Raw genomic sequence first — 27,869 nt, forward strand, 5'->3', positions numbered from 1 at the left:
TCTGCGTGACGCCCCTCCCCGCCCCGAGCCGTTGGCGTCAACGTCTGCCGGAAGCGCCTCCCTCACATGTGGCTCGCCGCCGTGGAGGTCCCAGGTGAGCGGACGGTTGGAGAGTTTGGGTTTCCTCTGCGCCGAGGCGCCAGTTTGGCGGATGCGGACACCAGTCCTAACAGGAGGGAACCGGCTGGAGAGCCGGGATCGGAGGAGCCTCTGCCCGAGGGAGTTCCCGCTATGGAACCCTGCTTGAGGTTCTGAACTGCTTTACCCCGAACTGAAGGAGCTCCACTTGAGAGAACCTTGATCTGAGGGAGACCCACGTTAGAGAGCACCCCGATCTCCTACACGGAGCTCGGACTCGAGGGAGCCCCGATCCAGGTAGTAGGATTTGAAGGTATCATGATAAACTAGAACCACCACCTCCTCCTCCTCCTCCTCCTCCACCACCACCACCACCACCACCACCACCACCACCACCACCACCAAAACCAAACTTTTTATTTGTATGGGTGTTTTATGTACACCCGCAGAGGATAAAAGAGGGGCGTTCCTCTAGAACTGGAGTGGTGGTTGTGAGCCAAGATGTGGGATATTGGGACTCGAACCTGGGTTCTCTGGAACAGCAGTAAGTAATCCTAACCACGGAGTCATCTTTCCAGCCCCCTAGAACATTGATTCTCAACCTTCCTAATCCTGCAACCCTTTGTTCATGTTGTGGTGACACGCCCCCCCCCCCCCCGCCATGAAGTTATTTTGTTGCTATATTATAATTGCAATTTTCCTACTGTTGGAAGCATAATGTGAATAAATACCTGGTTTGCAATCTTGTGGGCGTGTGACCCGCAGGTGGAAAAACCCTGCCCTAAACCCTTCCCGAGGTAGTCAGAGGGCGAGGACAGGAAGGGAGGCCTCTCAGTTCTGAAGGCCTGTAGTAAGCTTTCCAAAGTGCACAGTCTCTTGCCTCAACACAGCAGCGTGGTGAATGTTCTGTCAGGGTTTAAGCTAAGTTGTTTACCATAATGGAAACAAACTTTATGACTTTTAAAAACTCAAAAGGTTTAGCTGGGTTTCATAGCAAGTGTAGGTTGTTAATGTATCCTTTCCTTTGTTACTTGGGATTTTAAAGATTGTATATGGTTTTTGTCTACTGTAGCTGTGTGTGACGAGTTACTGTTACAGTAGAAGTAAGAGCATTTTTATTGAAATTAATGCCTGAATTCTGTTTCTTTCTCTCTTTGCTCCTTTTGTCTGACATTCATGAGGATCCTGGGGAGAAGATGCAGAATTCCCTGGAAATTGACTTACAGATCGTTGTGGGTGCTAGGAACTGGACTCGGGCTCTCTACAGGAGTCACAAGTGTTCTTTACTGCTGAGCCGTTTCCTCAGCCACATCACCTAATTTCTTTTTCACTTCAAGAAGCATTATTTTCTTCAAGTACTGTATTGCTTGCTTTTTTGCTTATTTAATAGTGCTACTCCTGTTACACAACACAGTTTTGAAGCTGTGCTAAACCATCTCTTTCGATCTTAAATCATGAATGGTGACTGTCATCCTGTGAGTGATTTACACACTTTGATTTCTCCTTATTGAATTCCTGTATTCTCTAAGTGTGATCACAGCAGGAGTACTTATAATCTATTGTCTACCTGCTTTTGATGAAAGCCAGTTTCAAATTAACTATATATTTGACACAACATCTTACCATGTATCCTAGGCTGGCCTCTGCTTCCTAATTGTACCCAATAAGGTATATAGGGAGGGGTTGGAGAGGTGGCTCAAAGTTAGGAGTACAGCTGCTCTCAGAGAGGACCTGGGCTCAGTTCCCAGTACCTCCATGGCGCCTAACTCATGACTATCTGTACTCTAGTCTCCAAGACTCTAATGCCCTCTTTGACCTTCTTGGACTCCTGAGTGCATATACTCAGGCACATATACATAAAAAATTTTCTTTTTAAAAGATACTGTCCATTTTCTGGTGTCTGTTCAGTTAGGCCTTATTATAATACTATTTTCCTTTTTTAATTGTAGAAGACGTGTAGCAATGGCTGCTGTTTATTCTGGTATTTCCTTTAAACTTAAAAGCAAGACAACTTCCTGGGAAGATAAACTAAAATTAGCTCACTTTGCTTGGATTTCCCATCAGTGCTTTCTACCAAATAAAGAACAAGTAAGTTTAACGTAGAACTTGTACGTTTTATGATCTAAAATAATTTCATGTACAGCTTGGATATTAACATTTAAAAGATTAGAAGACATGTTGGGGAGAAAACTTGATTTGCAGTCACTGTCAGTGAAGAAGCAGTGGGGCTTTTGGATTGCTAGGCGGGAAGTTGAGAAGTTGGAAAGTGCTAGTCTGAGGGCAAGCTAGAAGCAGGTAGGTACCAGTTATGATGTTCTATTGGGATTTCTTAAGTTGCTGTGGCTAAAAAGTAGGCAGTGCAGCTGTGGTAGGATGACAAGCTCATGGAATAGGGCTGGCCTCCATCCAGTGCTGGTATCAGACTGTATTATAATTGTGAGAGAAGTGACGAGGTGTGGTTTGCAGAACAGTTAGCTTACCTGTCAGTGTCCACACCTACTACGTGTTTGAGTCATCTTGACAGCTAGGCAGTTCCTTGGTCAGCGCTGCACAACATGAAACAAAAGGGTAATCCTGGTAGGCTTGAGCGAGAGCCCAGCTCGTCTGTCACACCTACGGACAGTGCTGCAGAGTAGAAGTGAGCAAGGGCAACTCAGTCCAGTGTTTGTCCAGCACACCTGAGGCCCTGGCTTTCTTATCGTCAGCATCACCACCACCATCTTCACGATCTCACACATATGGCACACACAGAAGACTCATACACACAGCTCTGCGAGCTGAAGCATCACCTTTTCTCAGTGTATTGTGCTTGAGAAAACACTGTTACAGGAATGGAAACTGCATGTGTCCAAAGCCCTTTTCTCCCATAGACACTTGTGCATCCGTTCCCCTTGGCTGTGTTTCCTGAATGAGGGAGACTTAGAAGTTACTTGTCTTGGGAAAATGAGCACACATGTCCGAATGTTCTGATTCTCATTCCTTTTTTTCTTTAATTATCCCTCATTGCCATTTGATTTGCATATATGATTGCTTCTGTGGACATTGTGGATATTTATGTGTTTCTCTTAGAAAAGACCATTGAATAATGTTAATTTTATTGAAACTTTTCTTTGAGGCCAGATGAAGACATCATTGTTTTTCCTTAATAAACATTTCAAGATTTCAAAACATTATTATAATGTTAACACAAGTGAGGATTAAAAAAAATACTTTCACTATACCTGTCATGCTGCCATTGAATTGAGACCTTTTGGCCTCAGCTTCCAAGTAGTGATATTAATAGCGTGTGTAATCATATTCAGCCTATCGGTTTCAGATAGGATCTTGCTGTGTTGCTCAGTCTCATCTTGAACTTGTAGACTGAAGTGCTGCTCCTGCAGTGAGTGCTTCAACCTCAGTGGTAACTGATACTGCAGATACACTTTTAACAGGAAATCGTTTTTGTTTTTCATGCAGTAGAATTTGGTCATGATTGGGTGAAAATCTTTCATGTAAGAACTTCATTTACAGAATATGTTTTCTATAAATGCTTTCTATAAATCCAGGTTTTACTTGATTGGGCAAGGCAGTCATTGGTTGCATTTTATAAGAAAAAGCTTGAACTGCAGGAAGATATTGTTGAAAGGCTCTGGATCTATGTAGATAACATTCTACATAGTAAGAAATTGCAGAACCTCCTTAAGGATGGGAAGACTGTAAATCTCCAGCTCTCCCTTGTCAAGGTAAGTGAGTCACGGTCTCTTCTGTTGACCTGTGCTATGTGCGTCTTGGTTCGTTTCTTGTTACTGCCAAGTTTTAGAAAATTATGTGAATATGTGGGAAATTGCAGGGAAAAGAAGGAAGTTGTAATAGTATCCCCCCCACCCCCCAATTTTTTTTTTTTTTTAAAACAGGGTATCTCTATGTAACCCTGGATGTCCAGGAACTTTCTACATAGACCAGGCTGGCTTTGAACTCAGAGATCTGCATGCCTCTGCCACCTGGGATTATAAGCATGGGCTACCGTGCCTGGTGTATGAATTAGTTTTTTTCTTTTTTTAAAAAAAGATTTATTTATTTTTATTTATATGAGTACATTGTAGCTGTCTCCAGACACACCAGAAGAGGGCATCAGATCCCAGTACAGATGGTTGTGAGCCACCATGTGGTTGCTGGAAATTGAACTCAGGACCTCTAGTAGAGCATTCGGTGCTCTTAACCACCTGGCCATCTCTCCAGCTCTGAACTAGTTTTTATTACTGTCTGTTCTCAACTCATGTTCCTCTTTGTATACCCATGTGCTGGGAATATAGATGTGTATCATCAGAGCCAGTTTGATTACTGTTTAACTGGAAAAGGTAGCTAGCAGATTTTAACTACACTGACACACGCATACACACAGACACTTGTAATTTTCTGGAGGGAGATCAAAGATCAAAATGGGCAGGAATTATCTCAAGAATTTGTGACTAAAATCAAAAAAGTCTGTATTTCTCTGTCAAAATAGTATTTCCGGATACCATGATAATAGGTATTACCATTAAAATCCAGTACTAATGAGCATTTAGTACTCATGACAGGCTCAAAGGGCATAAGGATATAGCTGTTCATCACATGAATAGTAAGTGGCAGTGTTGGGATTTGAACCTAGATGTGCCTAGTGACTAAGCTGTTCAGCCAGAGCCTCACAGAATAGAATGGAACAGAACAGGGAACAAAGAAGCAGCTAAGGTGCCAGTAATTCTTAAGACCACACCCTTTATTGTGATACTTTAAAAAAAAAAATTATTATTCTAAGTACACTGTAGCTGTCTTCAGATGCACCAGAAGAGGGCGTCAGATCTCATTGCAGATGGTTGTGAGCCACCATGTGGTTGCTGGGAATTGAACTCAGGACCTTCAGAAGTGCAGTCGGTGCTCTTAACCACTGAGCCACCTCTCCAGCTCCTATTGTGATACTTTTAAATAATGGGTCATTCTGAGTGGTTCTTCAGGCAAGGCTAGAAGATCAAGTATCTCTGTATTTAAAAAATACTTAAAAACTTTAAAATAAATGTATGTTTATAGCTATATAAAATATTGTTAAAGACACATACTTAATTTGAATACAAGTTATGCTTTAGGGTCTAAGTATGAAAAAGATTTTTTATTGATGATCTTTATAATAAGATATCTGGAAGCTACTGGTGATATGTTGACACCTAAGGATTCAGCACATTTGCTGCAGTTTTAAAAAACAATAATCCAGTACTTAACTTGAATGGAAATAATGATTGTTTTGTGCAGTTGCTAATAGGTTAGCACCTCAAACAGTTTTTTGTTTGTTTTTTTGTTTTTTTGAGACAGGGTTTCTCTGTGTAGCCCTGGCTGTCCTGGAACTCACTATGTAGACCAGGCTGGCCTTGAACTCAGAAATCTGCCTGCCTCTGCCTCCCGTGTGCTGGGATTAAAGGAGTGTGCCACCATGCCTGGTTTCTCAAACAGTTTTGATTCTAAGATTTTTGTTAGTCTGGGAGCAAGTCACTGGCTTAACAGTAATTTTTGGGATCTGCCTGCTTTAGTGTCTAAATTTGAAATTTTGAAAGCTGAAAGCAGTGTTTGAAATATATGATAAAAAAGGCAGGTACTCATCTATCATAGGCTGGCACTGAATTAGCTGGTTAATTGAGGAATGGCCTTGAACTCCTGATCATCTCTGCGTCTTGAGTACTGAGATTACAGGCATGCACGACCACACTCAGTTTATCTAGTGCTGGGGGTTGAACATAGAGCTTCATACTTGTTAGGTAAGCACTCTACCAGTGGAGGAGTTACATCTCTAGCCCTGCTTTGGTCTTAATAGGAAAAATCTGACTATTTTATATATATATATATATCCATCCATCCACAGGGTCATAACTCAAGTGCTACCTGATGACACCTAGATAAAGATTTAGGGTCTATACCTTTCTTCTTACTGGGTTGCCACATCCAGCCTTGATGTGAGGGTTTGTGCCTAGCCTTATTACATCTTGTTATGTAATGTTCGGTTGCTATCCCTGGGAGACCTGCTCTTTTCTGAAGGGAAAGGGAGGAACTGTGGATCTAGGGGGAAGGGGAGGTGGAGATGGGGCAGGAACTGGGAGGAGGAGTAGAGGGGGGAGGCTGTAGTTGAAATGTACTTTATGGGAGAAATAAATAAAAAGAAGAAGAAAAAAATTACTGGCTAAAGGGTTGATATTGACAGGAGATGGGTGTGTCAAGTTGATGTTAGAAGTAGAAAAATCTGGGTATTCCTCATTAAAATGTGGCAGAGAGATGATTCTTTCATGCTTTCTGAGTAGGTGTGGGTTCAGGTGATCATGAGCTTTTTTCTTTCTTGATATTCAGATCATAAATGAGAGAATAGAAGAGTTCTCACGTTCAGGATGCCAGAGGAATATCTGTGCCGTCCTGAGTTGCTGCCAGGGCATCCTCTCAGCACCTGCCCTTGCTGTCATCTATACAGCCAAACCAGAGCTCATTGTGGCTTTGCTGAGCCAGCTCTGCTGGTCGGCCTGCAGACAGCCAGAAGGAGCCACGACAGCCAAGCTGTTTGAGGTCATTCATCTGGCTCTTGACCATTACCTCAGACTTCAGCAACAACAAGCCAACCCTAAGCGTGTCTTTGGAGATATGACTGGACACCTCTTTCAGCCCTGCCTAGTCCTGAGACACTTGCTTTTGGGGGGCACGTGGACCCAAGCTAGTCAGGGTCAGCTATGGCAGGTACTGAGCAGAGATATCAGGAGCAAGATTGACGCTGTTCTTCGAGCTGGTGTTTTTCGACACGATTTACTTTCATCCTACAAAGAGGAGCTCTTGGAGCAGCACCAAGAGAGTGTGAGGATGGGGGTCCTGAAGGGTCTTCTCACTCCAATGGAAGCTGTGATTGCAAGACTGGTAGAGCCTGGCTATGTCAGATCAGACCTCCATGCTTTGGTTGTGGCCAGCTCAGTGCCCTTGTTGTTTAGACTCTTTCTGGAAGCATACCTTCAGGAAGAAAGCCAGTTTCTCTGTTTTCAGGTTCTCCCCAGGTTGTTTGGCTGCTTGCAGATTTCACACCTGCAGGAGGGGCAGATAGAAGCCCTGTCCCTATCAGATTGGACTACAGAGCTTCTGGCTATAGAGCAACTGTTAAACTCAGTGGCCACCAGTAACATCTACAATGTGGCTACTGACAGGATTCGGCATGCAGAGACACAGTTTCACTTCTACCGCCGTGTGGCTGAGGTGCTGATCAACCATTCACAAGCATCTGTGCCAGCTTGGTTTCGCTGCCTCAAGATTTTGATCTCTCTGAATCATTTGATTTTAGAGCCAGACCTGGATGACCTGTTGTCTTCGGCTTGGATTGATGCGGAAGTAACAGAATTTCGAGCCAAAAAGGCCCAGGAGGTACTTATCAACACTGTCTTCCAGACGTACGCCAAACTCCGACAGGTGCCACGGTTGTTTGAGGAGGTTTTGGGGGTGATCTGCCGCCCAGCTGCTGAGGCACTGCGGCAGCCTTTGCTTGCCTCAGGCCTCTCTGTGGCTCTCAGTGCATGTCTTTTGGAGCTGCCACTGAGTCAGATCCTGGATTCATGGTCCCTTGTGCTAGATAAGTTCCAGTCTTTAGTTATGCCCTGTTTGCAGAGTGATACTGACATGGCTTTAAAGGCAATGTCACTGAGCTCTCTGCTGCACTGCATCATGTTCAACATGCAGAGTCTGGACAATAACATGCCTCTGCCCATCATAAGACGGACACAGTGCATAATGGAGAGGATGCTGAGAGAGCTTGTGGGGCCCCTTTTGGGCCTTCTCCTGGACCTCTGGAGTCCAGAGCCTGAGCTGTGGCAGCAGAAGGTGTGTGACTCTGCACTCTTACTCTCTTACACCTGGGCTCAGGTGGACGCTACCATCAGTTTGCACTGCAGCCAGTATTATTCTCTGGGGATCTCCCTAGCCAGAGCTGCTCTGGATAGTTCAAACCTCCCTTTGTTGCTACCAGGTGTAGAAATGGAGTTTTGGAAGAAGGTGGAAGAGTGTGTAGGCCAGTCCAGGTCTCTCAGTAGGTACTGCTTAGAACAGCTGTATCTTCAGAAGGTGAAAAGGACTTTAATGCGGAGTAATTCACAATCCAAAGAAGCCCTTCAAACCTTGAGGTTTGACACTGCTCACATTCTTGATTCTAGCAGAGACTGTTTAAGTCAGAAGACAGCAGCTGCCTGGGATAGGCAGGTGTCGACAATGAATGAGTCCATATATCCTGTAGCACACTGGCACTTGATTGTATCAAACCTCACAGTTTTAATACCCTACCTTTGTTTGAATGATGTGAGATATGTGGCCACTGTCTTGTTAAGAACTTTACCAGCAAGTAAAGCCCAGGGAAGCTTGGCACATGGTGAGCCACATGTCACACTTGAGAAAATATCCACAGCCCTCCTTCACAGCCCTCTCTTTCCAGAGATGCAGTCCCTCTACTCTGCCTTCCTGACGTGTATCATTGCAGAATGTTCCAGCACTCTGTGCTCTGGAGCTCATAGTGACCTGAGTCTTGTTAGTCAGCAGCTCCCCTGGCTTTCTGGAAAGGACGACCACACAATCGTGGCTCACTGGGAAACCAGATTGGCAAAAGTTGGACCTGAAGGTGTAGAACCAAGAGGAGAAATTGCCCAGAATTTTCTATCCATGGTCAAGAGTGGTTTTCCAATCAAGCTGGATGAAGAACAGCTAAAAGGCCTCCTGGAGCTCTTAGAAGTCATCTCTGCCCTTCGCCTGGACAGCCTCTCGCCATCTTACCACGTGCATATGTTTTTCCTGCTATTCTCCATGGCTGTCTCCACATTAGGGCATTGCTCTTGCCCACTAGCCCTCCAGTTCTTGGTGAAGTGCTACCGGCTCCTCAGTAGTCTGCAGAGAGGAAAGAATGGCCGCACTGTATTCAGGGTTATGTACGTTAGTGACATCTTTGAGGTTGTGCTGACCTCACTGTTGCAAGCCAGTGCCGAGTTTCAGGTTAGGGAGGATGACCCTGCTTGGCTGCAGCTTCTTCAGGTGTCAGGGGTGTTCTTAGAGCAGCTGATGCAGATGCTTACCCAAGTCAAGCTGAGCTTGGTGCTCAACTTCGGGAAAATCACTGCCTTTCTCTCAAGGTACAGGAAGGAAGCTTCCTGCAAAGAGGGGAAAATCCCGAACCTTCGGAGCAGGCAACTGCTTCTGGTGGCTCTAACCAAGTTGTGTCAGAGTTTGGGGCCTTGTGTTAAGGAGCGGAGGCAGCTACTGGAGGCCCCAGCAGAGCTAGCTGAATTGCTACAGCAGGCCATGATGCAGATGGGCACCATGCTGAAGCTTTGCCTAGTGTCCGGGACTACAGGCCGCCGCCGCCTGCCTTCAGTACTCCTCGCTGCTGTCCCCACACTTTTAGAAGTAGACATGAGCCAGCACCTCAGGGACGGACAGCCCAAAATTGCTCAAGTGGTGGATACAGACAAAACACTGCTTTCTCATGGGACACTTTACCAGGATGTCTACACGCAGTTGCTGGAGGAGTTGCCAGCCCTGTCGGGGAATGCTCAGTCTTTCCAGGCAGCATTGCAATTTCTAACCTTGTTCCTTTTGGCCCCAGAGCTCCATTCCAAGGAGACCTCTGTTTTTGCTTCCGTCTTTTATTCTGTGCAGAAAGTTCTTACAGGTAAGGTGGGTTTTTTGGTTTTTAAAATTTGTGTGTATGGATATTTTGTTTGCATGTATGTCTGTATACCCTCAAGCCACAGGCTGGTGTCAGATCTCCTGGCACTGAAGTAACTGATGGTTGTAAGCTGCCATGTGGGTGCTGGGAATCAAACCAGGGTCTTCTGGACTTACAGCCATTGTTTTTAACCACTGAGGCATCTCATTAGTCCTGATAAAGTGTTTCTTTCTGAGCTGATTCTGTGCTGCAGAGGCTTAAGTCAGTGGGACTCCATGGCCAAGTTACCATGCTTCATTCATATCTTGTAATTCATAATGCCTCTACCTCTTCAGCACATGCTACCTGTGTGTACCCGCACCGCTGGCTGGGCTGGGCTTCCCCTCTGAACAGGGTGATACCTCACAGCTTCAGAAGGAACCACGTGAGAAAGCTTGTCCACAACCAAGGCATGCATTTGCTCTTTCTATATTGTCGCATGTAAGCAGTCACCTTTCCAGCTTTCCCATCCCTGTGTCCTGTCATATTTTAGGGATTATTTTGTGCACTTTCATGCTTTGTTTGTTTGAAGCAGGGTCTTTGTCATAGCTAGCCTGGAACTCATTATGCAGACTTAGCTCATCTTGAATTCCACACCCAGATTTTTCTCTTTAATTATGTGTGTGTGTGTATGTGTGTGTGTGTGTAGGTTTGTATATGAGTCTGTGCACATGTGAGTTACAGGTACCTGTAGAGTCTAAAAGAGGTTTGCTGATTCTCTGGAGCTAGAGTTACAACGTTGTAAGCTGCTCAACATGGATGCTGGAAACTTAAATTTGGGTCTTCTGTCTGAACATTATGTGACCATAACCATTGAGCCATCTTGTCAACTCCCATTCATGGTTTTGAGTATTTGTTTTTGGCTTTTAATTTGCTCTAGCCACAGATGACTCATATAGATCATCTCATCTAGGGAAAACTCCTGTTTCAGGTCTATAGTGATATAGATTAACTTGGAAAATTATGGAAGCTCTGCTTTCCTCAGCACCCAAATTCATTTTGATCAATAACATATGTGTGTGTGTAGTTAAACAGACTGACTTGGTGTCGTCTATGTTAATGAGGTGTCATCCTTTGAGGCCAACTAAGGCCTCAGATACAGACTAGTGAAAGAGATGTCTTCCTGCATAAAACTGACACCTGACAACTGTAGCCATTCAAATAGTTACAAAGATTATTTAGAAACATCTAAAGTATTAATGTTAAACAAACACAGTACAAAATAATTCTTTTTGGCAGGACATGGTGGCACATGCCTTTAACCCCAGTACTACAGGGGCAGAGGTAGGAGGAATTCTATAAATTTGAAGCTAGCATGGTCTGCATAGCAGTTTCCAAGCCAAAAATACATAATGAGACCTTTTCTCAAAATCCAAACATAAATAAAATCCAAGGATCTAGCAGTTACTCAGTCTCACGCAGCAAGCAGGCGAAGGAGCAAGAGCAAGAGCTAGACTCCCTTCTTCCAATGTCCTTATATTGTCTCCAGCAGAAGGTGTAGCCCAGATTAAAGGTGTGTTCCTTAAACTTGGAGATTCAATCTTCTGGAATCCATAGCCACTATGGCTCAAGATCTTCAAACCAAGATCCAGATAAGGATCTCCAAGCCTCCAGATAAGGGTCACTGGTGAGCCTTCCAATTCCGGATTGTAGTTCATTCCAAATATTGTCAAGTTGACAACCAGGAATAGCCACTACAATCCACCCCTTGTCAACTTGACACAAATAATATCTCATGTTCACATGAAACAATAACAAGGTTGTAAATACGCCTAACATGATATAACTATCCCTCGTACAATCGTAAACGCATTAGTAAATTTACAGTGGGCATTCATATTACTTTATAATCCTCGTTTCTGCAATTGGTTACGTGGCCTTAATTGGTATTTATAACTACCTTCCTCTACTACCCACATGTGTATGTATATGTGTGTGTATATTTGTGTGTAAGTATAAAATGGTTACTCTCTAAAGCCTAAAAAAAATGAATAGGTCTGATGTCTTGTGTCTAGTGAGCAGCCTTTATCTATCACAGGCAGCAGAGGCTTTCCTTTTAGTTTTGGGGGTTGCTGAAGGGCTAGGGTAGGAGTTAGGTTGTCTTTTGAGTGCTGAGTAGAGAATGTGCTCAGTTGGTTCCCATAGAGAAGCTACAACAACAAGGTGGGACTTTTAGGAAGTGAAGCCACCAGGTCTGCCTGGGCTGCTGCCAGATCTGGGTGTGTGGACTGAATAGAGGAATAGAGTTGCCGTTGTCTTCCTGTCAGTGACCTTTCTGTCAGGATTCAAGAGTGGATCACCTGAAAAAAACCCTGGCTCTGATAATCTTTTTTTTTTTTTTTTTAAGTACACTGTAGCTGTCTTCAGCCTCACCAGAAGAGGGCGTCAGATCTCATTACGGGTGGTTGTGAGGCACCGTGTGGTTTTCTGGCATTTGAAGTCAGGACCTTCGGAAGAGCAGTCAGTGCTCTTATCCCCTGAGCCATCTCTCCAGCCCTCTAATGATCTTTTCTTGTCTAATAACTCAGGCATTGGTGCTTCCCTATACTGGAACTAACACTGAATTTCTGTTAAAGCTTGTGACAGCATTCTAGGTCCGTGTCTTAGGATGGCAGCTGGCATCTGAAGCTGTAGTTGCTGTCGATTTGTTAAACAGAACTTCTGCATCCCCTTTCCCTACCTCTGATGAGATGGGTCAGTTCTCACCCTTACTTTTATCAGTCAGAGCCCCTGATCTCTGTCCTCCTGATTGTAAATAACAGATTGAGATGTAGAAGGTGTGTGGCAGTCTGAAACACATGGAAGGATACACAGGGGGTATTGTAGGGTTGTGGGCCAGAAGGTCTTGGAGGGTTCCAGAAAATACCTTTGGGATCTGGTAGACAGTCCCAGGAATGTCAAGGCTCTTGTCTTTTTCAACATTCTTGGGTGGCCCCAACCAGCAGGATACCTGAATACTGAAGTGTTGAATGGGAAGACTGGGAATGAGAAATAAAGACAAAGGCAATAGTAGGGTGAGAGAGTCAGAGAGGATGCTCAGGTGGTAACGTGGTACCCTTCTCTTACCCAGAGGTCTTGCATAAACTAATGACTTACACCAAGCAAGTTTATTAAGAAGTACAGCATCGTATATACTATTTGTAGAATGGGGGTGGGTGGCCAAATCTAGAAGAGAGTCAAGTTAGACAGCGTTGGCAAAGAGAGCATGGCCTACCTCAGACACAGTGGTCTTAGATCTGGTAACAGCCCAGGCAGAAGAAAGAGTTGGGTCCCCAGAGGCTGGCTGCAGCTTTGACTCTTGAGGCACTGGCTCCAGTTATAGACTGGCCTGGCCAAGTCCACTCCTGGACAAGGATACAGAACTTTAAGTATCAGGACCTTTAAGAAAGTCAAGGGTTGCCGGGCGTGGTGGCGCACGCCTTTAATCCCAGCACTTGGGAGGCAGAGACAGGTGGATTCCTGAGTTCGAGGCCAGCCTGGTCTACAAAATGAGTTCCAGGACAGCCAGGACTACACAGAGAAACCAAGGGTTGGTTTGGCTCCCCACATCTGAGTATTTAAAAATATCCTGCTTCTGCACCATTAATGATTGTATGAGGAAGATAGATAAAGAATAATGGTCATGTTTGCTGTGGTCCAGAGCTAACGAGCATATTGGCATTTTCAGTGCGCAAGCACTGTACATAGGTACAGCTCTGGGTAAGAGAAGGGTACTACGTGAGCATCCTCTCTGATTCTCTCACCAGTACCTGTTTACACCTTACCAGTCACATTGTAACAGTGTTGGCTTCTTTTCCTGCAGGTCCATGCATACCTGCTCCAGTCACTCAGGATACTGAACTTCACTTGGGAGCCCTGCTCACCCAGATGTTTGAGGCTGGGACAACAGAGCACTTTGGGATGGTACTGCAGTCTATTCTTCAGGGGCTGGACGTCACTCAGGCATGGAGGTCAGATCTACAGGTGGATATCTTCTTTCTTTTGTTACAGGCCTGAAGTGGTAGTTATTCTTGGTGAAAGGAAAGATTGTTTGAAATTTTGTGTCACTTCTAAAACTAAACTAATTTGGCTGATAGAGTGGAGGCAGAGCAGGAGCCTGTCGGAAGGAGCCCAGTTGTGGACCATCTAGCTTCCATTGAAGAGTTCTTATTCTTCAAAGGAGAATTTCTTCAGAATTACAAATGCAATTCTCTTTTGGGGGGAGAAAAATAACCCCCAAGCATATTAAACTAGATAATGAGAGAGGGCTTCATAGACAAGGGAAACTTGAAATGAGTATTGAAGATTGAAGAATTTGTCGGGATAAATGGGTGTGCATGGGATAGCAGTGTATGTCTGTTGAGGCAGAGGGTGTACAATTTTGAGAAAGGAGAGGGCACCGAGCCACAATGGGTAGAGATCTTGTAGATATTCGGGAAACTGGCAACAGTCAGATTTGCAGGTTTGTGCAGCCAAGAGAAGGCAAGGGAAGAGTGCACAGGGCAGAAATCAGGATCTGGCTGGGGTTGTGTGACTTCACAGTCTTGGGGGAAAAGAGGCCGTTGTAACACTTGAGAAGCAGGACATGATGAAACACTAAGTAAAAGTCAATACCTGCCTGCTTATCCTCTGGCTTAGAGGAATTGCCTGCCACCACAGCATCTCACAAAGTATCTCCTTTAAACCTTTCCTTATGTAGTTTTGTTTTGTTTTTTAATTTTAATTTTTTTTCTTTATGTGTATGGGTGTTTTGCCTGCATGTGTATATCAGTGCACCTTGTGCATGTCTTGTGCTTGCAGAGACCATCAGATAAAATACCTTGAACTGGAGTTAGATGGTTGTAAGCCACAGAGTGGGTACTGGAAATCAAACCCAGCTTCCTCTGGAAGCCTAGCCAGTACTCTTAACCACTAAGGCATTGCTCGAGACAGGGTTTCTCTGTATAACACAGCCTTGGATGGGTTGGTACTCGCTCTGTAGACCAGGTTGGCCCTGAAATAAGAGATCACTTGCCTCTGCCACCCGAGTGCTGGGATTAGTTAGATATGTGCACCACCATTGCCTAGTTCTTGTGTAGTTCTTGATCAGTGAAGTAATAGTGTCCTCTGTGAGCAGCATCTTGGCAAAATGGAGTCTATGGTTAGGCTATTCTTTGTATCCTGGACCAATTTTGCTTTGTGACTGGTTTAGTGAAACGCTCCCCATCATTGCTTCCTGACTGTGCACAAATGTAAAAGAGAGTCCTTGCTCCTAAAACTCAACCTGACCAGGCCTTGTCTCTGTTCCTGAGCCCAACAACATGTACCAGTCAGTACCAGTGAAAGGCTCGCTCTCTCGCTCTCTCTCTCTCTCTCGCTCTCTCTCTCTCTCTGTGGCGTTTTCCCAGAGGACTGGCTATTTCAGTGCTAAACTTTGCCTTTTTTGTTTCAGGTTGTTTTGTGTGCCATTAGACTACTCAAACTGCTACTCAAATGTCCACTCAACGGAGAAAAGGCAAGTTTGCTGTGGCGTTCGTGTCCCCAGATCATCACGGCTCTAATGGTGAGTGGCTGCTTGAGATGTACCCTCCAGCTCGTCTGTCATTTCCTCTTCTGTAAGACAGCCGGAGTCTTGGGCTCTGTCATCTCTGGTTCTGGGGTCTTTCTTGAAGGTGGCCATGAACAGGTAACCCATTTGTGCTTTCTGTTTGTATACACTGTTAGACAGTAGCAACCTGGGTAAGAAGTAGTGAGAGGGACTGGCACTGAGAATCCAGACAGGAGTGATGAGATTGATGGCAAGGACAAGGTGAGACTACTGCGGGCCATAGACTCAGGTGGAGGAGATCCCCGGGGCTGATCCCCCACAAAGTTCTGTGGTCAGTTAAGTACACTGGTATCAGGATGGGCACGTGAGTGTAAGGCATGTGATACAGTAAAGGGGAATACTATTTAGTTTGAGTAGTAATATTGTGACAGTTATGGTGGCATCCTACCCAAGTGTTGAATTTTCATTTGGCAATGACTTGGCTTCATTTTATACTACATGAGCCTGGTCCATTGAGGTTGGTTTTAGTGTGTGCACCCTCCATTGACCCTGGCTCAAAGATCCTTGCCATCATCACCATCCAGATTGCAACTTTTGCTATCTGAGAGAATTGTTATAGATCAGCATATTTTCAGAGCTTAAAGGCCTTAAAAACTAGACTTCATGTTCCCTTCTGTTTTCTAATTTGCCCCTATGTCTTTTCCCTAAGAATCTGTAATACCAAAGACCTGTGCTAAAGCGAGCCATTTCCCCCCAATACAATGGAGAAGCAAGTTACTGAGTAAAGTATAGAGCATACTGATGGGTGGCCCTAATGGTGACAGTGTGTGTGTTGACTACACTGGGATACACTAGGTGAGAACCCACTTGATGCCTCTAATGTGCGTGGCAGACTGGCTGCAGAGCCATGGTCCCTGCAGAATGATGGAACTTGTAAGATTCAGGACCCAAAAGCCTCCTTCCATATTCACTGTCAAACTGGGCACCATAGAGATGCTCTCTAGGTGACACAGCGAAGACAGTTGTCCCTTATCTTGAGTCTATTCTCTTATTTTCCAGGACACTAACTGAAAATCTTATTAACTAGACCTAAACTGATTATGTTTGGGAAAACGCTGTTATACGCGGTTGACATGCAGCTTCCTTGTAAGAACTTGGATGTATCTGTTCTCTTTAAGAAACGTCTTGTCTATGGTAGTTACACCGAACCAAGAGTGAGGACTGACGCTGCTAGGTCTATGGAAGGTTGCCCTTGGAGACTTGGATTGCTGATTGGCCACACCACTTCCTTGTAGAGCACAGGCAGACTGCCTTTGTCACCTAGAGTTTTAGTGATTAGTGATGAGTGATTAGCTTTAGTGAGTTAGAGATTTAGTGATTCTTTGGAGATCACCTTCACTTGCTTTTCTTTGTCTGTCTTGCTTTGTAGCTGCAACACCGAGAGGCCTGCCGGGAGCAGCCTGTGGCCCTAGCAGTGATTGAGCCTGTTCTTGAAGTTCTGGCCGTTCTGCTCCGGAAAGGGGAGGAGAGCATTAGCAACCCTCACCATGTCAGCCTGGCCTTCAACATCCTGCTCACAGTCCCTCTGGAGCACCTGCAGCCTCGGGAGTTTGGCAGCGTCTTCCTGAAGATGCACAGTGTGCTCTTCTCCATCTTGCAGTGCCACTCCAAGGTGAGAGGCAGAAGAGTGCAGCTGCTCCTGCATGAGCTGGGAATACCAGATGCTGGAGGAGCAAGAGTCTGGGGGCTGCTCAGTGGGGCAGGCAGGCGGGTGGGCTTGTGTGCATGCGCATTAGGTCCCTGCATTATTCCTACTACCACTAAAAATAAAAGCAAACTGACAAAACTAAAGTAAAGAAAGCGTCACTGTTACAGATTTTGCTTCTAGTAGTTCTGATACTTTGACCTTCTCTTCAGGCCACTTGAGTTGTTGTTTACCACGTTTGTTCCTCTTGAGTGGGGTCCTGTAATATACAAAGGAGGCCCATGACTCCGGCTGCTGCTGCTGCTGCTGCTGCTGTATTTAAACAAGTCACTACCTTGCTTAGATATGTTGGGTTTATAATTCAAGTGGTAGGAAGTGAAAGTCTTGAGTTTCCTCTGCTGCTGTTTATGTTATACAGAGGCTAGGAACACAGATCTCATAGAAGAGAGTATGGCCAGCTAGCATTTGGTGAACGTTTGCTGCTTTACTCCGTAGTAAGCCTCTAAAGAACGTGGTAATCCTATTTTAGCGATAAGGATATCGAGGCTTGCTGAATGTTTTGACCATTGCCACTTCGTTGAATCTGAGTGTTGGGCTAAGCCTATTGATACCTTTGATCAGGGTTCTTTTCATGAACTACCACTAATACGTGTGGCCAGCAGGAATTCATAAATACTATGTATGTGCCTGTACACATACATGTTGAGATATTTCTAAGTATTTTGATAGTCTAAGAAGAGACAGTATGCACACATACTATGAGGTGCGTTTGAAGGTCAAAGGACAAATTTGTGGAATAAATCTCTCGGTTCCTTTTGTATGAGGTCCAGTGTCCAAATTAGGATTACTATTGCTATGAAACAACATGATCAAAAAGCAAGTTGGGGAGAAAAGGGTTTATTTGACTTACAGTTCCACATCACAGTCCACTGTTGAAGGAAGCCAGGACAGGAACTCAGGCTGGGCAAGAACCTGGAGCAGGAGCTGATGCAGAGGCCATGGAGTGGGTGCTGCTTACTGGCTTGCTTTCCATGGCTTGCTCAGCTTGCTTTCTTACAGAACCAGCCCAGGGATGGCCCTGCCCACAGTGGGCTGGGTCCTCCCCGCTTGATCACTAATTAGGAAAATTCGTTGCAGCTGAATCTTGTGGAGGCATTTCCTCAACTGGGGCTCCCTCCTCTCTGATTGACTCTAGCTTGTATCGAGATGATACTAAACTAGCTAGCACATCTGGCAATTGAACTCAGGCCACCAGGCATGCATGCCAAACACCTTTACCCACTGAACGATCTTATCTTTCCAGCAATGCTGGTTTTTAAGAGAAATATTCTATTCTAAAGACTTTCCCAGCTGTCAACCTTTGGCCCTGCCTCACTACCTTTGTTTGACATGAAATATTTTGACTAATTATTAAGGCTGTTATGTGACTGACTGTATAAGTGCAACACAAATCCATCAGCAAACAACAGTGTTTCTCTCCTTGTGCTTTACTCTGTTGCTCCGAGCAGTGCCGTGCAGTGCAGTCAATATTCAGTGAGGTCTGCATTGTCAGTGTGGTACTCATTGGCCTCAGACATGATGGCCACTTGAAATGTAGTCGGTCTGACTAGAAATTGCAGGTTTAATTTTGCTTAGTTCTACCTAAATTTGCATGAGCTTACTGCTGTTTGCCTGGACACCGTGGTTGTGTTCCTGATGTGAGGTATACAGAAAGCATGTTTGGGGCTGGGGAGATGTAAGCATGAGGGGCCCAGTGCGGATCCCCAGAGTCCACGTAAAGCTGGACATGTAGCCTGTGTCTGTAATCCCAGTGTTCGAATGGTAGGGTGAGAGTTGGAGACAGGCAGATCCCTAGATGGTTGAGGGTCAGCTAGCCTGGAGAACACAACAGTGAACAACAAAAAGGTCTTGTCTCAAAAACAAGGTAGCAGGCTAGGACCCAACCCCGGAGGTTGTCCTCTAACTCATGTGTGCTGTGGTCACATACTTAACTATGTATCCACAGATACAAGGAGAGGGATTAGAAGAGGATATCTGACCCACTGGGACTGGAGTTACAGACATAGATAGTTGTGAGTTACTGTGGCTTCTGGGAACCAAACCCAGGTCCATGCAAGAGGACCTGTTCTTGACCACTCAGTTCTCTCTCCAGCTCCAGGAGCAGGCTTAGAACCTAGTCTCCGTGTTCACAGGAAAGTCCAGGCAGGCTGTTTAGTCACTGCTCATTGAGATAGCTTGATTCCCATTGTACGTGAATGCGTGTAATCTTTTTTTAAAATATCAATTCTTTGTCCTTTTAGGGTATATTAGGAACAGTGTAGAGAAAACATAGACTTAGCAATTTTAAGTCATTGTGCCTACAAATTTTGAAAGATGCACAGTGTGGAACCCCTGTTCTCTAAAATGTTTAAGCAAAATTAAGAGCCGGGTATGGTGGCACACCCCTTTAATCCCAGCACTTGGGTGGCAGAGGCAGGTGGATTTCTGAGTTTGAGGCCAGCCTGGTCTACAAAGTGAGTACCAGGACAGCCAGGGCTACACAGAGAAACCCTGTCTCAAAAAACCAAAAAAAAAAAAAAAAAAAAAAAGAAAAAAAGAAAAAGAAAGAATTAAGGAGCCGATATGAGCCAGGTGCTTAGTCACTTTAGGGAAAGATGTGCCTCTTTTGTGTCTGCCAGGTAAGCAGACAAGACATGACTGACCCACTTCTGTGTGCCTTTGTTACACAGGTGATGCTGAAGGCCGTTCCATCTTTCTTGAACTCCTTCAATAGACTGTTGGTTTCAGTTATGCATGAAGGACGGCAGAAAGACAAAGGTAATTGAGAGTAATGGCGTCAGGTGCAGATTCAGATCTACTCACCATGCAGTGTTCCTGGTTATAAATAGTACTGAAAGTAAAACCAAAGGATGGACATCCAGAGACTGCCCCACCCGGGGTCCATCCCATAGTCAGCCTCCAAACGCAGACACTACTGCACATGCCAGCAAGATTCTGCTGAAAGGACCTTGATATAGCTGTCTCTTGTGAGGCTATGCCAGTGCCTGGCAAACACAGAAGTTGATGCTCACAGTCATCCTTGGATGGAACACAGGGCCCCCCAATGGAGGAGCTAGAGAAAGTACCCAAGGAGCTGAAGGGGTCTGCAACCCTATAGGTGGAACAACATTATGAACTAACCAGTACCCCCAGAGCTCATGTCTCTAGCTGCATATGTAGCAGAAGATGGCCTAGTTGGCCATCACTGGGAAGAGAGGCCCCTTGGTCCTGCAAACTTTATATGCCCCAGTACAGGGGAACTCCAGGACCAAGAAGTGGGAGTGGGTGGGTAGGGGAGTAGGGCAGGGGTGGGAGTATAGGGGACTTTTGGGATAGCATTTGAAATGTAAATGAAGAAAATATCTAATAAAAAAATTTAAAAAGAAAAAAGAAAAGAAAGTAAAACCACCGAACTAAGGTGATGTGAGAATTATTCGGATTATCAAGTGAATATTCCAGAAAAAAAATTTAAAGACTATTTTTTGAAAAATATTTATTTTTATTTACGTATGTGTGTTTGTGTGAATTGTGTTTGTGTGAATTGTGTGTGCAATGTTAATGCTGGTGGAGACCAGAAGATGGTATTTGATACCTTAGAACTAAAGTTGTACGTAGTTTTAAATCACCTGATATATATATTTAGGTGCTAGGAATATAACTTGGACATCTGGACTTTAACCACTGAGATACCTCTTCAGCCTCTTGTCTTAGGATTTGTACTTAGGATTTCTGTTGCTGTGATAAAACATCATGACCAAAAGTAACGTGGTAGAGGGAAAGGGTTTATTTCAACTTAATAGCTCTCAGGCCACACTTAGTCAGGGCAGGAATTCATAGGCAGGAACTAAAGGCCATGGGGAATGCTGCCTGCTGGCTTGCTTTCCAGGGTTTGCTCAGCCTGCTCTTTTATACAACTCAGGACCATCTGCCCAAGAATGGCACTGCCCCCCTGTGGCATGTGCCCTCTTGCATGAATCATTAATAAAGACAATGGGTGATAGACTTGCCTACAGGCAATGTGATGGAGGCATTTTTTCAGCTGAGGTTCTGTTCCCCAACTCTAATAACTCTAGCTAATGTCAAGCTCACAAAAACAAGAACAGAACTAAGTACAACCCAATCAGGGCGTCTCTCAGGAAAATATTTGTTTGTTTATATGTTTGTTTGTTTGTTTGTTTGTTAGAGGCTCTCACATGTAGCCCTTGGCTGGCCCAGAACTCTTTATGTAGACCAGACTGGCCTCAAGCTAACAGCTATCCTCCTTCTCAAGATAATTTTTTTTTAACTTATTTCAGATCATCACATTTTACTATAACCCAAACTGTGGATGCATCTAGTGTCTCTGAAACTTCTTTTTCTGGAAAGAAGAGATGAGAGGATGGCACTGTTGACACGTCCCGTAGTTATCCTTTGCTCTGACCAACTGTGGACAACTAGTGGCATAGCTAGTAGTCACCATCTCTCATGCATGGCACAGTGCATGTGTGGACCTAATATTAAAAATTACTGATATTTATGGCTGGTAATAAGTTCATTCTCTGTTAGCCACCGCTGTTTATATGAGGACAGTCTGTGGTTTGGGTTAAGGTTCTTTAGTATCCTCTGATAGTGATTTCTCTTCTGCTCTAACCAGGGAGGCAGACAGCTAAACCCAGGTCTTGCTGTGGACTGTGGAAGTACCGTGTGGCCACATGCAGCATCACGGTTGTCCCTTAGCACATGCTCTGAGCATGCACAGAAGCAGGTGCTTCGTGCTGGCCTAGCTCAGTCCTCTAATCCCAAGACTGTGCTCTCTCCACTTGTCTTGACCCAGAAGACTTTAACTGTGCTCTTCTCCTTTTTGAGTTCTAGTGTACTCTTATTTTTATGTATAAAATTGATGACTGCAGTTATCAGTGCCAGTTACGTATGTTGTCTGAAAAGAGAAGCAATAGAATGTTAGGTCATGAAGCATGAATATGGCCTTGTGAAATACCTCCCAAATGTTAACATAATTTCACAGAAACTACATTGATCTAGAAAGATGCATTTATTTATTTATTGACAGGGTTTCTCTGTAAAAGAACCCCAGATAACCCAGAACTCACTTCATAGACCAAATTGGTCTCAAACTCACAGAGATCCTACTGTTCTTCTCTCACAAGTGCTGGGATTAAAGGCGTGCGTCACCATGCCCAGCTTAAGTTGTATTTATAAAAGTTATCTGCATGTTTATTTTTAAAAAAAACTAGAAATACTGGGACTGATTGTATGCATGCTGAACTTCATCTTATTGACAATTAAGAACAAAGTGAAGCTGCACAACAGTCAAACATAGAACATTATTTCAACTTCTGAGTTCTGTGCCTTTTCTATTAGGCCTGACCTCAGCAATAACAGTCTACCTTCCTTTCTTTTTTTTTTCCCCTCTGTTCCTGGGTTTGTTTGCATTTTCCAGATTTATAACTAAAGTTGTAGCCATCACTGTGCCCAGCAAAGCTTGGGAGGTGATGTAGCATGGCCAGAGCTCCCTACCCGGGCAGTGCGGGCTTGAGGAGCCCAGGGACTAGATGGTCTTACACTGAGTAGTGAGGACGGACAGGGAGTAAGAAGTGGCTCTGGGAAAATAGGGTGAGGTGGGACTGTCTGTGGCGGTAGGGTGAGGTGGGACTGTCTGTGGCGGTAGGGTGAGGTGGGACTGTCTGTGGCGGTAGGGTGAGGTGGGACTGTCTGTGGCGGTAGGGTGAGGTGGGTGCTGATGCTATTACTGCTATTACATCTCATCTCCATTTGCCAATAAAAGGAAAACCTTACACAGTTTCCAAAACTAACAGAGGCAAAGACATAATTTGGAACTCCTAAATCCTCTCAATAAATCATTTCTTGATCATTTTATTTTGATCCTATCTTATGGTACTCTATCTCCTTTAAAATAATGATAGCAATCATAGATTTTTACCCTGAAAAGCATTGATTTTCTAGTCTTTAGTTATTAGTTGCTTTTCTCCTGGACAGCTTCAGGAAGGAGGGTTTTAATTTGTCTCACAATTTGAGGAGATACAGTCCGTCATGAGGACGGAAGTGTGGGGGTTCGGTCACGTGTGTCTGTAGTCAGGAAACAGAGAGAGGAGAATGCTGGGGCTCACTTGGCTTTGCTACTCCTTTCCTTCCCCAGGACTCCAGACCAGGGGGTGATGCTGTCCATGGTCAGGGTGGTCTTCTCTGCTCACGTAATCCTTCCTGGAGACTGCCTCTCACACACTCACTCCCCCAGGAGACTGCCTCTCACACACTCACTCCCCCAGGAGACTGCCTCTCACACACTCACTCCCCCAGAGATTTGTCTGTTAGGGCTGTTGAAATCCAGTAGGTTGACAATGAAAATTAGTTATCACAGACCCCTTAGGAAGACACATAGACTTGAATATTGTATTTTTACTGTTGTTGTGTTTGGACATGTCTTTTACTCTGATAACACATTTCTAATGTCTTTTAGATTTTTATCTACAGAATACGCTGTTTAGAGTCTGGAAAGAGTAGAAAGTTGCAGTCATTTCTGTTTGTAGTGAAATGACTCGCAGAGATACTCTGGCCATTTCAGTGTTGATCGTTTGCCGTCTGTAGGGAGTGTGGATGACCTGACAGTGGTCCTTGAGTCTGCACGCCTGGTGGAGAGGATGTATAGCCACCTTGCTACTCGAGCTGAGGAGTTCACCGCGTTCTCCCCGTTCCTGGTGGCCCAGTATGTGACAGAGGTCCAGAAGGTAAAAACCAAACTGAACATACTCATCACGGGTTTTCATTCACGGTCTTAGAACATGGCTTTTACCCAGAATGGCAGTCCTAGGCAAGGGTGCGTGGTGTGTGCTGGGGTGGGGGGTAATCAGCAGCCTTATGGAGTTATGGTCAGGACCAAGGAATGTGTAAGGGTCATTGAAGCCCCTCACTGAAGTTGCTCAGGGCTCCCAGGTCTCTGGTTCTAGTATAGACTCGAACCTGTTTTCTTTTCTCCTAGTTATCTGTCTGATATGCAAGTGAAATGTCATCCATGGCCAAGAGCCCAGAGCTCTTATGGACCCAGACCATAAGGTCATAGAAAAGGGGGGTGGCTCTGCTGCTCCCAGACACTCGGCAGACCATGGGGGTAGAAATGTGTTACCAGTGGTTTTTGTCAGATTAGTCTGACTTTTGGACTGGAGTTTGAATGCTGAATTCGTCATTTAGACAGTCACCTGTTGCGTTTGTCAGTGTGCTGTTCTCACTGGTCACAAGCTACTGGTGCCCATGGTCAGGCAGCTCAGGACGACACGTGGCATCAGAACTTTACTTTGATAGTGAGTGCCAATGTGTCAGAGAGCCGGGAGAATAGAGGGTGCGTGTGTCTTCATTTGCTTTTATTTGTATACACACATTTCATGCCTCTGTCTAGTGGGCTGGCTTGGTATTGGCTCTCTCGGTGGGCACTGTAGTGGAGTGTCTGGCTAGAGACGGCAGCGTTTCTCCAGGAGGCTTGGTTGAACAGCCTTTCTAGACTGCTTCCCTGTTTGACGTAACCGTGACTGCTGAGTAACTTTCCAACCACACCCTTGCTGACTTCAGTGTAAAGCTTGTTGTCATCCTAGCAGCTCTGACTGGGGCGGGAGGGGCAGCAATGCTGATGAAGTAAGTGCACGAGAAGATATTTCTAGTGTTCCTAGGATGGCACAAGGACTTGTAATTTGATTTCCCTGAGTATTTAGCAGTTTTATCGAAGCCTGATATTTCCCAAGCATGTGAGTCATTAACACAGAAGCTTTTTATGAGAGAATAAAATGAGGCATAGTAATTTAACTTTGCTGAGGGCTAAAAAGTGAAGTGATAATTGGAACTCTTAAGTCATATTATTCTAAGATTTACTTTATGAAATCTCTGGCTTCATTATTCATCTCTAATTTAAACTTGTCCATTTTTTCCTTTTTGTTTTGTTTTGTTTTGTTTTAATCTTGAAAATAGAAAGGCCTTGTGAATTATTTAAGACCATTACATCCTAGAACCCATTGGCAGCAGTCTAGGTCTTGTCTTTCATTTATTTTTAGATTTAGTAATGAAGAAAATTCTCCATATGCATTAGAGACTGCTACTGAGAGCCATACATTTTCCCAAGCAGCATGCTTAGGTTTAATTAAATGCTTAAGAGCAAAGATAGCCAAAGAGATCTCTGCATTCATTTCCTGTGCTTCTGTAGTTTGGGTGTTGTGGGAGGACGTGCAAGGGACAGGCAGGTGTCCTGGGAAGACCCTGCTGGTCAGGAGATGCTGTAACCCACAGGCCTGGTTGTTTAGTCTGCTTTATGTGGTGAGAGTCCCAATGAAAACATACAGATGTTTCCAGTACTTTGTCTTTTACTTCCAGATCAAGTTTACAAAAAGATCTCTCCATATTGCTAGCTTGGGAAGAGTAGTGGTTAGTGCTCATCTCCTCCAATGAGTTTTGAGGCTGCTGGGATATGTTTTCATTCATTGACCATTGATCCTAATGGTAGAAACTGCATCCTTTGTCTTAGCGAGTCTCAAGGCCAGGGTTCTGGCTTCGCCAATTTCATGCTGCTGGCTAAGCTTCAGGGTTTTTAGCATATTGCCTGGGTTTGCTGAGAACCCTCCTTCCTTCCTTGCCAGGTAACCTTGTACCCACCTGTGAAGAACCTGCTTCAGGAGGGGATTTATCTCATCTTGGATCTTTGCATGGAGCGGGATATCCAGTTTCTTCGGGCCTCACTACAGGCTGGAGCGCGAGATGTCTTTAAGGATCTGCACAGCGACTACCTCAAGTACCACAAGGCCAAGCATGAAGGAGAGAAAAGATATACGGCCTAGGTCACACCACAGAATCACCTGGGACACCTTGCAGAACATTCATAGTTCAGAGTCCTGGAGGATGTAAGGCTTCTGACGTTCTCATACACGTTGTCAACAACCATGGAAAACACACACACACACACACACACACACACACACACACACAGTCTCACTGTATATCCTTGAATGGCCTAGAACTCACTATGTAGAACACCAGGCTGGCTTTGAACTCACAGAGATCCCTCTGCTTTCTGTATGCCGAGTCTAAATGTATCACCTTGCCCACCTTGGGGATTATATATTTTTATAGCTTTTTTTTTTAAATGCTAAATGTTCTTTGATATCCCACCCCTCCAGCAGGATAAAGATTGAACCAGGCCCTCACACACACTAATTGCACACTTCTGCGGCTCAGCCACACCTGCATGCCTCAGTGCACCTTTGAAAACTAAGTGTGGTATAAGAGACCTGGAAATCGGGACTGGGCTTGGTGGTGCACATCTTTAATCCCAGCATTCAGGAGGCAGAGGGAGGTGGATCTCTGTGAGTTTGAGGCCAGCAAAGCCACACACAGAAACCTTGTATCGAAAACAAACAAACAAATAAACTTGGAAATGGGTTCTGAGATGAATTTAATGGAAAATTCCTGACCATTATGACTGTACCTAATGTGGTCCTTTCTTTCCTCTCTTCTGGCTGTGAACTGCGTAGAATTGGGTCTATAATTGAATCCTGTGTGAGTAATTCTGCTCTTTAAGTTAAATCAAGTTGCACAGAGACACTTTCCAGCTGCTACACTGTGCCGTCCTGTTGGGAATTCTAGTGGTGCTGGGGAACAGCCAGGGCCCAGCAGGGTGGTGTGCACTTGTCTGGTAGGGAAGTCCTCTAGCACAGGAGACAGGACTCCTGCTTGTTCCCACTTCAGTTTGAGAAGCTGATTACAAATCTTTTCCTACTCAGTTCAAAAATAACGTTAACAGTTCTTACGACCTAAGCAATATATCATAGTGGTCTTGATTATTAAGCCTTTATTATCGCTTGGAAATGTCTTGTTTTAGAGTCTTTGCTGTATATATATAGATACATATGTGCATATATATATATATATATATAGTAAATTGATCAAAAATGTGTTTTAAGGTTTCTTAATGTTTTCTTTTGTAATGGCTGTCATTATCTTAAGAGTTAATAAAAAAATTTGGTATTTTTTAATGTCACATAGTATTCTGCTGGGTAGACATAGTTGCTTCATCAAATAAGTTCCCCTCATTGTCAGATAAAGGAATCTTACATACTTTTCCTTTTATAAATATTGCCTATGGCTAGATTATTTTCTAAGACACATTCTTCTTTTTTCTTTCTTTCTTTTTTTTTTTTTTGTTTTTTTGTTTTTTTGTTTTTTTTTTTTTGTTGTTGTTGTTGTTGTTTTCGAGACAGGGTTTCTCTGTGTAACCCTGGCTGTCCTGGAACTCACTCTGTAGACCAGGCTGGCCTCAAACTCAGAAATCCGCCTGCCTCTGCCTCTCAAGTGATGGGATTAAAGGCGTGCGCCACCACTGTCTGGCTACTAAGACACATTCTCTTGAGCTGTTTATTTATTTTAGAGTACTGTCTTGTATTTTGAGACAGGATCTTATTCTACAGCCCAGGCTGACCTTGAGCTCAGTCCTTCTGCCTCAGTCTCCTAACATTTTGGGTAATAGGTAAGTACTGCCAGTTACCCTGACTTGAAAGCCATATCAGTTTTAACAGACTTGTGCATGTTGCCAACTTACCCTCTCAAAAGTATACACATTGATTTTCTCCAAGTGAATCTGTCACCATCTGACTTGTTTTATTACAGATAGGAATCGTGGGTAGGTGTCTTAGTCAGGGTTTCTATTCCTGTACAAACACCCTGACCAAGAAGCAAGTTGGGGAGGAATGGGTTTATTCAGCTTACACTTCGACATTGCTGTTCATCACCAAAGGAAGTCAGGACTGCAACTCAAGCAGGTTAGGAAGCAGGAGCTG

At 44.4% G+C, this 27,869-nt stretch overlaps 1 protein-coding gene and 1 non-coding gene across 3 annotated transcripts; both read left to right on the forward strand.

Moving 5' to 3' along the window:
• The first annotated feature begins 64 nt into the window (after positions 1-64).
• On the forward strand, positions 65-27,073 carry Urb2 (URB2 ribosome biogenesis 2 homolog (S. cerevisiae)). Of its 2 annotated transcripts, none has more exons than NM_001029876.2 (10): positions 65-375; positions 2,028-2,166; positions 3,624-3,800; positions 6,427-9,757; positions 13,596-13,756; positions 15,204-15,314; positions 16,729-16,971; positions 19,734-19,821; positions 23,647-23,786; positions 25,677-27,073. In NM_001029876.2, exons 2-10 carry the CDS (start codon positions 2,041-2,043, stop codon positions 25,872-25,874), a joined length of 4,575 nt encoding a protein of 1,524 aa, NP_001025047.1. In that variant the 5' UTR covers positions 65-375; positions 2,028-2,040; the 3' UTR covers positions 25,875-27,073. The 2 variants fall into 2 exon arrangements, with proteins under 2 accessions (NP_001025047.1, NP_001355343.1); NM_001368414.1 differs by having other exon boundaries at positions 65-94.
• On the forward strand, positions 1,209-1,290 carry Mir1967 (microRNA 1967). Its single transcript, NR_035493.1, has one exon. It is a non-coding gene; the product is annotated as a microRNA 1967 (primary transcript).
• Positions 27,074-27,869: the final 796 nt, after the last annotated feature.

This window comes from Mus musculus, chromosome 8 (assembly GCF_000001635.26).
Source record: "Mus musculus strain C57BL/6J chromosome 8, GRCm38.p6 C57BL/6J".
NCBI classification, from domain to species: domain Eukaryota; kingdom Metazoa; phylum Chordata; class Mammalia; order Rodentia; family Muridae; genus Mus; species Mus musculus.